Source organism: Limulus polyphemus, unplaced genomic scaffold (assembly GCF_000517525.1).
Source record: "Limulus polyphemus unplaced genomic scaffold, Limulus_polyphemus-2.1.2 Scaffold5875, whole genome shotgun sequence".
Classification (NCBI taxonomy): Eukaryota; Metazoa; Arthropoda; class Merostomata; order Xiphosura; family Limulidae; genus Limulus; species Limulus polyphemus.
In genome coordinates, this window is record NW_013671485.1 from 3,225 (window position 1) to 17,161 (window position 13,937).

The 13,937-nt window shown below is 33.5% G+C and overlaps 1 protein-coding gene across 1 annotated transcript in view; it reads right to left on the reverse strand.

The window, feature by feature from the left end:
• Positions 1-4,155: 4,155 nt before the first annotated feature.
• LOC111089316 overlaps positions 4,156-13,937 on the reverse strand; it is a 22,053-nt gene continuing 12,271 nt past the window's right edge. The window contains exons 5-9 of the mRNA XM_022401586.1: positions 13,234-13,471; positions 11,012-11,132; positions 6,473-6,658; positions 5,891-5,906; positions 4,156-4,818 (exon numbers count right to left, since the gene is read on the reverse strand). Of these exons, the coding sequence (XP_022257294.1) occupies positions 4,286-4,818; positions 5,891-5,906; positions 6,473-6,658; positions 11,012-11,132; positions 13,234-13,471 (1,094 nt within the window). The 3' untranslated portion in view covers positions 4,156-4,285. The remainder of the gene's footprint in view (positions 4,819-5,890; positions 5,907-6,472; positions 6,659-11,011; positions 11,133-13,233; positions 13,472-13,937) is intronic.

The window sequence follows — 13,937 nt, forward strand, 5'->3', positions numbered from 1 at the left end:
ATAAGTCATTTAATTCAGTGTCAGGTATGATTTCAACAAAGAAAGTTAGTACAATTGTCCCTCAGCGATCAAATTAATGAGTAGGTCAGCATGTTTATTATTGACTGACTTGATTAACGAGGAAATTCTGCAAGTAAGTATATAAGTAAGTTGAGCATATATATATATTAGTTTTGGAGTATCTATTGAAAAGTTTGTTTGTAAAGTTAAGCCTACTAGTGAACGAAGCCCGTAGCAAAATAAAAAATAATACTATGATTACGTGGACTGGACTATGCATTATTTTTACTCAAAAAAGTGTAAAATACCACCCCCAACGATAGAACACATCATAACAACATGTAGATCCCTGTCGATAACACCCCTGAATGTTCTTAAAATAGTCATTCCCTTTATGCAATGTTCAGAAAGAGAGGGGAAAAAAATTCGACATGGAATGCATTTAAGTACTAGTTAATTCTTGATTTTTATTCAAAATATTAAGTTTACTTCAGATTGTTTGTTTGTTTTGAATTTCGCGCAAAGCTACACGAGGGCTATCTGCGCTAGCCGTCCCTAATTTAGCAGTGTAAGACTAGAGGGAAGGCTGCTAGTCATTACCACCCACCGCTAACTCTTGGGCTACTCTTTTACCAACGAATAGTGGGATTGACAGTTACATTATAACGCCCCCACGGCTGAAAGGGCGAGCATGTTTGATGGAACGCAACCCTCAGATTGCGAGTCGAGCGCCCTAACTACCTGGCCATGCCGGGCGCTTACTTCAGAAGAAATAACTAAAATATTGACTATAGGACGAACACTAACATTTTATGGAAAGCTCAAATCAAAATAAAATGGGAATCTATCCCAAAAATAATTAATAACCGATTCAGTTAATACCTATTCTGGGATTCTGCTCCATCCTTTTTATGAAATGGTGTCGGCCCCAAGATCAAGATTAATTTCAATAATTTACTTTTTGTGTGTTTTAAGTTACATTTTTAATATTTTAATGTTTTGTTCACTAGAGGGAACATTTTAACATAATCTAGTGATTTTGTGAAGTTTAAAATTTGTGTGAAAATTTACGCGTCTGTAGAATCTCAAAGTTTTCTGTATTATGCCCTAGTGGTTAGCGTGCTCGGACTGTAAATTCAATGGCTTCTGGTTCGCTTCCCGTTGCTTCAAAATCCTTGCTCTGAACTTTGGATCCGTGGTTTCACTATAAGGGAGAGAAATTGTATGTGTAGCGAATGTATAACTATGTGTGAAGATAAGTAAGTATTGTGCACAATAAGTAAATTTTTCGTCTGTGATTATTTTGATTTACTTTTGAATGCTGGTTCTAGATGACGATTACTTGTCAAATACAGAGACTCCTAGTGTTCAGGTATAGCTATTTCTAATTTTGAACTACTGACCAGAAGGAATACAAACAAACAGCATCACCTGCCACAAGGATGTTTTTGACGAAAACCCTGAGCGTGTTCAGCGGCATCCAGTCTCAAACACCGAATCCTTCAATCTGTATTCCGACATCATTAGACCATGGCTGGTTTTTGTCAAAGTCGAGAAAGACCAGGCTTTAATTGCCCAATCTATGAAACCCAAAAAGTTTCAAATTCTTTCCCGTAGTTTCAATTAGGCTGTATCAGACAAGCCACTTGAAACTTTCAAGCCATACATGATACAATATTATCATGCACTACTCAACTTTATCATTATATTTCAAATTCAATAATATCTATGAAACATTTATAAAAGTGAGATATAAATATTGCTATGAAAGTCGTATGGCATAAAGTAAAGTTTTGACTCGTTGCACATGCTCAATATCTTTTGCAATAACTGTAGGAAAATGTCATAAAACTAAAAGAATTTACTTTTACCACCGTTCTTTTTATGAACATCCATATAACTTTTTTTTGAGAACGAATAAATGCTAAAATTTTATTTTTTTAAAGAGTCAAAACAACATAGGGCTATCTACTGTGTCCACTGCAAGGAATTGAACCCCGGATTTTAGTGTTGGAAGTCCTTAGAATTACCGCTGTCCCACCAAGGGTCTGAAAGTGAAGTAGTACTCACGAATTGAAGTTGTTTTCAGTAATATTAACACTAACGTACAAATAACAAGTTCCAATATTAAACGAAAAACACCTTGTCAGTGACATGTAGTAGAAAATAGATTTAAAATGCTATTTTTATATGCCTTTGATTTAAAATCCCTAATGGACTAATTAAATAGAATGTTGAAAAATCACGTGCTTTTGTGTTGTGTGTTGTAAAGCACAAAGTTACATAATGGGCTATCTGCCCACTGTGTGTATCGAAACCTGATATTTAGCGTTTTAAGCCCAGATACTTACCGCTGAACCATCGTAGAGCAAATTGCATGCAATCTGCTGTAATTTTAATCACTAATTATATATTTACATGTTTCATTCCTCGCTGGATTTCAACATTAAGTACACGATTAATGTTTTTCTTGACAAAGCCCTTGTTGTTTAATTATGTGATATTATGCCTTGGATTAACTCTTACTGTAGGATTTTTTTCTTTAAATACAAGAATAATGACAAATGTATTTTTATTTATTTTCTATTTTCATACAGTCATCATAAAGATGTGATATAAAATAGGTTAGCAACAACAAATGGTTTGTTTGTTTATTTTGAATTTCGCGCAAAGCTACACGAGCTACACGTCCCTAATTTAGCAGTGTAAGACTAGAGGGAAGGCAGCTAGTCATCACCACCCACCGCCAACTCTTCGGCTACTCTTTTACCAACGAATAGTGGGATTGACCGTCACATTATAACGCCCCCACGGCTGAAAGGGCGAGCATGTTTGGTGGGACGGGGATTCGAACCCGCGACCCTCAGATTGCGAGTCGAGCGCCCTTACCACCTTGCCATGCCGGGCCAACAACAAATGGAATAACTCGTACAAGTCAGTGCTATTTTTCACTTGTTGAAATGAGGGCGGAGATTTTTGTAAATACTGTTTACGATCGTCGCAGTGTTTTTATGCCAACAATTTCATAGTTGTTTTCAAGACTGTTTTATTTCATAAGCGATATTAGTGCTTCCAAATGAAATTGTGGGTAATAATTCGTTTTCTTATCTGCACAGAAACTACAGAAAAAAATCCAGACAGCTTTACAATTTATGTGGAGAATATACATTTAACTTGAAGCTCGTGACTCCCATGAAAATATATTAATATTTGCATGCACGGATATCTCAACATTATTCATAGTAACTTTGGTAGAATTGTGTGCTTTTTATAAAGACCAATGGTCACTTCCACAACTACAACATATAATCACTAAAAATTACTCCAACTTTAACTGTAAACTACAAATTAAACCCTATTTTTGGTATCCCACATGACTCATAAAATAATCCTTCCCTTGTGTGCTTCTAAATATACTACATAGACAATAACCCAAAACACTCATAAAGTGACATCCAGCGTGTTCCGCGATTACTATACAGATAATAACCCACAACACTCATGAAGTGACACCTAACATGTTCCAATATTACTATACAGACAATAACCTACAACACTCATGATATGACACCTAACGTGTTCCGAGAGTACTATATAGACAACATCCTACAACACTTATGAAGTGACACCTAATGTGCTCCCAGAGTACAATAACCCACAAAACGCATGAAGTGACATCTAGTATGTACCGAGGATAATGTATAGACAGTAATCCACGTCACTGACGCGTCGTGTTCCAAGGAACATTGTAGAGAAAATACTAAGCAGGAAATAACTTACATGACTCACGAAGTAACATCAAATATACTCTGAAGGGTCATGTATAAAAATAACCTAAATGAGACATGAAGTGATAATCAGTGTACATGTTTGTTTTAAACGATAACGTAAATCAGGATCCAAGTGCTTTTAATAGTTCTTGTGAAATTTTACTGAAGAAATAAAATTATTTATATTTAGCTTTATTCATTCTGAACCTAAATAATCTATATATTTATTTTATGAATAAACATTTTGGCGTTTATCGCAAATCCTATTTTAACTATCAAGATGACTAGCAAAATAGGTTTACTCCGTAGATATATTTAATCTAAACAACAGTTACCTATGCGTTTTATACTTATCATGCTCATGAATAACAACAATGACATTGAATTCGGGTCAATAATTACTAACTGTATGAGCGTTTATTAGTCATAGTAAAATCAAGCATGAAAACTAGTGCACATTCAACCTTCGACCTGACCTTGGAATTTGCCCATACATTTCTTTTTCTTTTTTTTTCTTACAAGGAACAGACAACGCAAGGCACCCGTTGAACCCTTAAACTACCGTTGGGTTTGGCTCCTACAGGGACCAGAACAACAGTTGCTTTGTCCTCGCTGCTTTGATACGTTTCCGATTCATTACCCACAGCCAGACATATTGAGTCAGTACGAAAAAATGGAGCTTTGGGTGTCACCAAGATACCTTTGTACTCAAGCTTCCAGTCTTGTGGACATTCCTTCATGGCAGGAAAGGTGTAAGCTTGGAGAGTCTGCTGCTTATAACAAACTGCGCACGTCAGTGTATATTGATGTTCATCCTGCAACTGATAGGATAACCTTGTCAGCAAAAAAGGGTCGTCTTGATTTACACGCTCTTTACTGATACTGCCCTGTTTTTCAGGCACGCATTGGAAATTAACCCCACCTCCAGAAATGAAAGGCAGCGGCCCAGCCCCATACCCCGAGTAGAGGAAAACGGATGAAGAAACTCCGCAAGACGTATTCCCCCAGTGTACGTATGTGGCCCCATCTCCATGTTTCAGTTCCGACTCTGGAGAGAAAAATAAATATATAAATTATTTATTCAAATCGAGTTTTCAAATTTATATTTATGTTATGGCTTTTTTTTTTGTAATTATAAATATTCTCTCATTGGATGGTTTATAAATAACATAGTTATATTCCAAACTAAAGTTATACTAAAGAGTATACAATAATCACTCAAATAGCTTAAGTAGTTCATGAATAAAAGGTAACCTGAAATATCAGGCAGGCGGTAACACTTCCTATGTTGAGCTGGCTCAGACTGTTCATCGAAATGGCATTTTAAATATCTCTTCAATTGGTGATCAGAAGTTTACAATGCTATACAGTGTTTCCTTTTATAGCAATATATATGTAATGACTAAGTCACAAGTTCTGGAAATGTCTGTAAATATCATAGCATTTCTTGTTCTTCTTGCTTGGTGTTAAACAATTTCATTGAGGTGACATAGTTTCAAACGGAGTATCCACTTTTATGAGCATTATTAACAACTAGTAGTAATTTTAAAAAATCATAATTCTAGTGTAAACTATGTTATCATCACCCCTTGAAGTTATCTTTCTTGCAGAAATTTTGAGTTCCTTTGAAAAGCTTAAATATAGGTTGAAACAGGAACTACAGCCAATATTAGATAAACAATAAATATTACATTTGGAACCTAATTGTAGCTAGAACTTGGTTATAAATACAGCCTTCCTATATCTATTCAAACACTACATTAAAAACAAGCAAACAAGTAGAGAAAAAAGATAGTAGAGATATCATTTGCATCATCCCTAAATAACAGCACAGGCAAGAATTAACATATAGCAATATACGTAGCTATTCACTTAGAATTCACTTTTTTAGATGATGTACTGTATAAAAAGGGGTAAAAAAACTCTTACTAGAAGAAAAACAATTTCAAATTAAAAATACATTAATTAATAATTTCTAGCAAACTATAATCCACTTTCAATTTTTTTTATTTTTTTTTGAGTTGCTGGTTATTCTAGGATTATTTTTGAAAACAAGTGGCTCTTTTTTTCTTAAGCAAACACTTAAAAAAGACTAAAATATAACTTAAAACTATACTCACGAGACGGTTTTCTATCCTGAAATGAAGAACAGACAATTAATATTACAAAATGCTGACAGTGGAGTATCTAAAATATATGACACCATTGTACCATGAAGAAAACGACCATAAACTTCAGAACAGTGTAGTTATTTTGTTTGTTCGTACAACTTCTTCAGGAATAACTGGTTGGCTCACAGTGACAGAAACAATGAGTCAAAAAAAAAAACGTGTTCTAGAGTTCATGTTCGTTTCATTCAAAGCAAATAATTTGAAGAACATACAACATATGAATTGTTGATATTTTTAAGAAACATTTAATAATACCTATTTATCATTAACTTGTTGAATGAACTAATTATATATTATAATTAAAAAATTAAAGTGTTATGCTAAGCTATTTTTGAAAATTCAATTCAATTCAAAACTTCCGATAGCCCTAGTAATTAATAACTGCCATCGATTAAAAATGCACACAATTACAAAATAAGGCGTATCTGTTTTCATTAAATATTCATTAATAATATTCTTCAGAGATAGAATCATTATTGAAATACACTACAAGAAATGAGAAATGCAAATAAAATTAATGGTGACACTTACAAGCTTATTCTTGAGAGAAGAAAACTTGCGAATATACTTGTGTGGAAGATTGTCTTCTCCTGTTCCATACGTTTTGAAAGCATCATCGAACTGGCTTAGATTGCCTTTATTGGAAACATCCATATCTTCGATGGCATTTATAATCGCTTCTCGTGCTGCTGTCACGTCTTCATAAAGTTCTGACACCTGTAAAAAAAGGAAATTCGGATGTTTCATTTAGTGTATTTTCACTAATTTTGGCAACACAAAAACCTGAAATGAACCTCATAATTAGAATACTTTCACGGTTTTATAAAATTCTGATACGTGTAAAAATGCCATATTAGGATGTTTCATTTAACGTGCTTTTGTATATTTCATAATTCTGGCACCATAAAAACCTGAAACCTCTTAATGAGAATAATTTTAGGGTTTCATAAAATTTTTATTCCTGTAAAATCACCATATTTGGAGGTTTCATTTAACACGTTTGCATATTTAATTTTTTTTTCTTCAGATTTTGGAAACATAAGAGCCTTTAACGAACCCAAAGATTAGATTCAGCCAATTTCAACAAATTTTCTTTGTTGTAGCAACTGTTAATTACTTTGAACTTATAAAAGTACATCTATGTAAATGGGAAACAGTACAGAAAGATCTAAAAATAAAATTGGTTCATAATTCCGTAACATATTTTACTCTGTTTTCTCACTTTCAATGTACTCCGTTTTTGTATATCTCGCTGAAAGTTTGGTGTATAGTAAATATAAAGATATCGATACAGCTTAGTGGAAGCTTATAACCCAGAATATTATAACTGACTATAAGATATACAAATATGTCGATGCTGCTTAATTGAAGCTTATAATCCCCAATGTTATAGCTGACTATATATGCAGGATATACAAAGATATCGACACAGTTTCGTTGAAGTTTATGATCCTCAGTATTATAACTGATTACAATAAGTGTAAAAATATTGACTACTACATAATGAAAAATTACGTTCTTAGTATTGTTGCAAGCAAAGTTTTCAATGTTTAAATTTAGATGTTAGATAGAGGGCACATGAGGTTAAGATCTAGTAACTTAGACTAGTATCTAGAAACAAGGATACATTATAAATACGAAAACTAATGAAGCATTGAATTAAGTTCGTTCAGTGACAGTGAAAATTATGTATTTAATGAGACGTAACTGAGTATTAAGTGAGAGTTATCGTGTTCGTTCTGTTATTCACTTTATTTGATAAGTTACATGTTTGTTTATCTAACAAAGGTAGTTAACTTAGGCTTACGTCTTGCTGTTTATACTGAAATGTTGTATTTAATATTAGGCCTACATTTAGTTGTGGAGTTAATGTTGAAACACTATTTGTGCACTTAGATTTAATACTTGTGTCAAGTATACATAGCCTCTTGTAACATTATAAAATATATAAATTAATTTGTTATTGTTACACATTCTTATCACAAAGAAAATGTAAAAGAACTCGTCAAACGATAGAAATGATAGAACACATCATAACACTGATGTAAGATTATTTAGGTGAAAACAAAATATAACTTGACCCAATTCCGACATGACAACCTGATTCTCAAAACTTTGCGAGAAATGATGAAATAGTTAAAAGAAGGCCAAGAAGAGGGAAATAAAAAGACCAAGAAAACAGAAACAGAAGATTCAAAGAGTATCAAAAAAGAAAGAAACCAGAAAATAAAAAAGATAAAAACAAATTTATAGAAAATTAAAAGATCAAGAAGAAAGAGACAAAAAATTAGAAGAACAGGAATAATAATTAAAGAATAATAAGGAACAAAAATAAGAAACAAGATTTACAAAGCTATTCGGAAAATACAAAGTGATTACAACAACCTGTTTGAAGAAGTGCAGAGGGACATCAAAGATGTTCAAGGAGGCTGTAATGACAAAAACTGCAGTAGAGAAAGACATAAAAGAAGTATAGAAAGACTTTTATGACAAATTTGATGAAGTACAAAAAGAAGTCAATGGCAGAATAAAACATTTATAAAAAAAATAATTTATAAATGCAAAGCACAAATCAACCACATCTCTTTCTGCATCAGGTCAAAAGCTACAACACTATAAAATTTACTATAAAATATGGAATAGGAACACTTATTTGATCTAAACCTATTACCACTACTGCTGTGATTTCTACTGCAGGATTTTCCTGAACTACTCCAGTCATGTCACATTTAAATCTAGTTTCAGAATTTAGCTAACCAATTCAACAACACTGTCTAATTTAGAAACTAAAATACTTTGATAGAAAGTCATCATAGAAAACATATCAGGCTCAATTCGAAAAAAATGTCCAAAGTGACCAGATGGAACAGTGAACAAGCTATTCATCTTGCTGCCCATTTAAAAGGATTAGTTTTAACAACATTAAGTACCCTTCCAGCTGAAAGCCATAACAACTATCAAGCATTGGTAGCTACCTTATTCAATAGGTTTGGAGTGACACACCTGAAAGAAATATAAAGAGCAAAATTTCAGAATAGCGTACAGAAGAAAGGAGAGACCTTAGCCATACTTTCAGAAGATTGGAAAGGCTTGCCCAATTATCTTACTCAGGTGATCCTCATGAAATAATGTATTCATTATCATATGACCAATTTATGGATGCCATAACAGACGAGAACAGAAGAATTAGGTTGAAGCAAAGTAGAAGTGCATCTTTAAATGAAGTTTTCTAGTTGGCAATGAAATTCGAATCCATTAAAGTCACAGGTAAACAACTACAGACACCATCTAGCATTTAAGAAATCTTCAGGCTGAGCAGTATTGAAACAGCAATTCCATCTGACAACAGATTAAAAGAACTAAACATAACAGCAAATGTACAACGTTTCGACAAGGTTTTGTCATCACCTGATGATGACAAAACTTTGTCGAAACATTGTACATTTGCTGTTATGTTAAGCTTATATTAAAGTTTTTCTTCATTGCCCATTCAAGCCGTCTCCAAGCATTATTTCTAGACAACCAGTTACGATAAGAGACCATCCCTTATGCATATACCCTGAGGCGTGGAAGAAAACATTACCAAAGAGACTTAATGGCTAGACATTTTAGTGTAGTGGTTTATTTGTTATTAGGATTGTTTAAGGGACTTCACAACCCAATAAATGAGCAGTGTTGTAACCTTTCAATTTTTTAATGTAGGTGTCTGATAGAGGGCGCATAAAGTTAAGATTTAGTACATTCGACTAATATTTAGAAGCAATGATACACTATAAGTACGAAAATGAATGAAGCATTGAGTTCAATTCGTTCAGTGATAGTCAAAATGGAATATTTAATGAGAAGTTTTTGAGTATTAAGTGAGAGTTATTGCGTTTGTTCTGATATTCATTTACTTGATGAGTTATGTATTTGTTTATCTAACAAAGCTAGATAATTCAGACGTGCGTCTCGCAGTTTTTATTAAAACATTGTATTTAAACTTAGAACTACATATAGTTGTAGCGTTATTGTCGAAACTTTGTTTGTGCACTTAGACTTACTACTTTCGTCAAGTTTTTGGTTTGTTTTGAATCTCGTGCAAAGCTACACGAGGGCTATCTGCGGTAGCCGTCCCTAATTTAGCAGTGTAAGACTAAAGGGAAGGCAGGTAGTCATCACCACCCACCGCCAACTCTTCGGCTACTCTTTTACCAACGAATAGTGGGATTGACCGTCACATTATAACGCCCTCACGGCTGAAAGGGCGAGCATGTTTGGTGGGACGGGAATTCGAACCCGCGACCCTCATATTGCGAGTCGAGCGCCATACCCACCTGGCCATGCCGGGCCACTTTCGTCAAGAACGTAGGCTAAAGAGAAGTTATGAGAATAATGTATTGTCGTTACGTTCACTGGAACTCATATTGTTTTCATCAGATAATCTAAAATAACCCATCGAACGATAAAAATTATAGAACGCGTTATAACAGTGTTACAGCTGACTATAGTAAATATAAATATATCAACACCACTTATAATGCACGGTATTATAGCTGACTACAGAGTCCACAAAGAAATCGTCACTGTTTAATTAACGGTAGCTTATATTTCACAAAACTAATACTGACTCCAGTAAACAGTGCACACAAAGACGTCTACCAGCACCTAACGACATACCAACTTACATACGCAACTCACTTGCTACAATTTGTCAAATAAAGGTTCATGACAAAAGAAGAACCGTTTAAGACTGGCAATTTTTATGTAATTTCTAGTTTCGAAATGATTAGTCTTGTATAATTACGTAAAACTATTTCGCTCACAATTATCTGTTGTTTTTCTACTGACATTTGATTATACATTTTGTTACATGTAACGTGTTGATGCTTTGGTTTATCTGTTAAGAGTTCGTTTTAAAAAAATACTCAATAATCAGTTAAAATCGTATTCATCGTATCAAACATAAAATATAAACTTTAAAGCTATTTTTAAAACTTATAAATTTATATTTTCTAGAAGGTTGGAGCAATGTAATCGGGTCACACATAGCATCTCTATACTGAGAGTATCATTACTGTAATATCCTACCTCTTCCCACTGTTCGTCTGATAATTCTAGATCAGTCGATAAAAACTTCTGAAATTCTGAATTGGTTACTCTGATATCATCAAACTTGGTCTCAAGCTCATCCAGAAGAGCATTAAAAGCCCTGTAGAGTACAACCAGCGTTACTGCTAAATTACATTCAGTAGGAAACAAGTCAGTATTATTAATAATACAGATTACTACAAAGATAAGGACAAGTAAGTCTTACTGTAATACTACACAAATATAAAGACAAATCAGTCTTACTGTAATACTACACAAATATAAGGACAAATCAGTCTTACTGTATGCAATACTACACAAAGATAATGGCAAGTCACTCCTACTGTAGTATTCCACAAAGATAAATACAAGTCAGTCTTACTGTAATACTACACAAAGATAAGGAAAATCAGTTATACTGTAATATGACCTGACCCGTACGAAGGATTTTGAAAAGGGGGTGCGACTTTTCAGAGAAGGATCCATTATTTACTCTAACTCCGGGATCCCATACCTTCAATATAGGAACGAAAAGTATGCTTATTAAGGTAATTACAAAAACAAAAATATGTGGCGAAAATGGTGTTCCCCCTGATAGTAACTGGACAAGAAGATCCACTGACAGATATCATAGAAAATATATAATAATTTGAACGTTTTTACAAATTTGTTTAATATTTGTATATTATTGGTCATTCTCACGAGGTCGCTACAAGTTACTGATTTTTGTATAAGCATTGTAAACAAATCGTCGCTACCAGTGAAATTACATCGCTTTTCCATTAATTATGTTTATTGATATCAGTAAATACATTTTAATCGTTTTGCCCCGAATTAAGTCATACCACTTTAAAAAGTATTCTGGTGATCCACATTATGAGTACCAATATATTCTGAATTTTTTTCCCTATTTTCAAATTATTAATCAAGGGGTTTCTTTTATTGATTTACTATCTGGGACCCCTTCTTGTCCATTTATAGCAAAGGGCCCACATTTCCATTTACTATCAAGGGGTCACTTTGCAGATTTAATATAATAGGGCACGGAGGATCTCTCCTTGCCAAAAAAAACAAACGAACACGCACGAACCTCATTGTGATTACGTCACTGGTATTATTCATTTTTATCCTTTAAAAGTGTTTACTGTTATTTTTCTGCTTTAACTAAGAGTACTTGGATTCTGTCACTCAGTGTATAGGGACCCTTCCAATGACATATTGAGGCCCTTACCTATCTGTCATTAAAGGTACCCTTGACTATCATTAAAGGTACCGACCCTAACTGTTATTGATATATTTTAGTTCATTTTTACCTCCAAATTGTACTGTGGAAGGAGCTTGTTCTTCAATAATATTATGTAGTTTCTACTAAATCAAATTTTGCTGTTGGGATAATTTATATTAGATAAAAGTTAAATGGTTTTTCATCTATTCGTGAAAATGTGAACACCGAATATTCCTTCATTGGAAAAATGGGGGTATGATTGCACCCAACACATCCCCCCCCTCCCTTTGACAGTCCTGATGAAGTAAAGATGAAACAACTCAATTTTCTGTAATACTAAAGTCGATAGGTACCAAGTCAGTCTTACTGTAATATTACACAAAGAAGCGACACCTCAGTCTTACTGTAATATTACACAAAGAAGAGATACATCAGTCTTACTGTAAAATTAAAGTCAGTAGGCAACAAGTTAGTGTTAATGTAATATTAATAAGGACTGTGATATTACACAATGAAAATGAAACATCGGTTTTACTGTAATATAACACATGGAAGAAGAAAAATCGGTCTTACTTGAGTATTACAAAATGAAGATGACATGTCACTATTACCGTAATCTTACACAAGGCAGATGACAAGTCAGTCTTACTGTGATATTTCAGTTAGTAGTAAACATATTAACGTTACTGTATTAATAAAGTCAGTATGTAACAAGTTAGTCTTACTGTAATGTGAGTAGTGAAAAATTAGTCAGTAGGGAACAAGTAAGTCTTATTTGTTATTATAATAGAACTGTATTGTACGGCTTAGTCGTGTTATTGTTCATTTTAATAGCAATACGATGAAAAATTGATAAATTATAAGCTAGAAACAAATTAAAAATATATTTTATTGTTTGAAAAAACACGCGCTAGATGAGAAATTCAGTCACAAATGGGAGCATCTGCGCTGTATCATTAAGTTATAATTCAAAATGTTTACAGCAAAACAAACTTACATATTCTTTCGATAACTTTCTTTGTTCGTGTTCTCCAAAGCAGCAACAGGAAAAAGTTCCACACGTAGCGGATTACCCCAACCATTGTTCACCTTTTTTACATCCTCCGGGTATTGTTTTACCATTTCCATCGCCTCCTTTATTGTTGTTATTGGTGAAGTTACCGGAATTGTAGCAGAAGTATCGATTTCTATAAAACACTCCTCTTTCAGGTCATCACTTAATTTTTCGAAGGAACCTGAGGATAGAGAGCAAGTTCTATTTACTGTGCTGTATGAGAAAATAGTCATCAACCATAACAAAGAAGAGGACTACATTATAAGACTAAATAAATCTCTTACAAACATGATTCACGAAGAGAGTGTGTTTTATATATTTACTTTAAGTCAGGATTAAAGTTTTTGTGTTTGTTTTGTTTTCACTAGATCACCAAGACTATTTATTTTCAGTTTCGAACTAACAGATTTAGAAGTGGATCCTTCTTCAACATAGAAATTGTTTTCAGGCTTAGAAAGGCGAGGCGGATACATATAATTGAAGAAACATTATTCATTTTTTATCTTACTTTACTGGAACATTAAAAGTTACAAAACTAGACTCTTAGATTATTAATGGTGTATCACTATTAGACAAATCTGTTGATTGTTTGTTTGTTTTGTTTGTCGCGCAAAGCTACACGAGGGTTATATGCGCTAGCCGTCCCT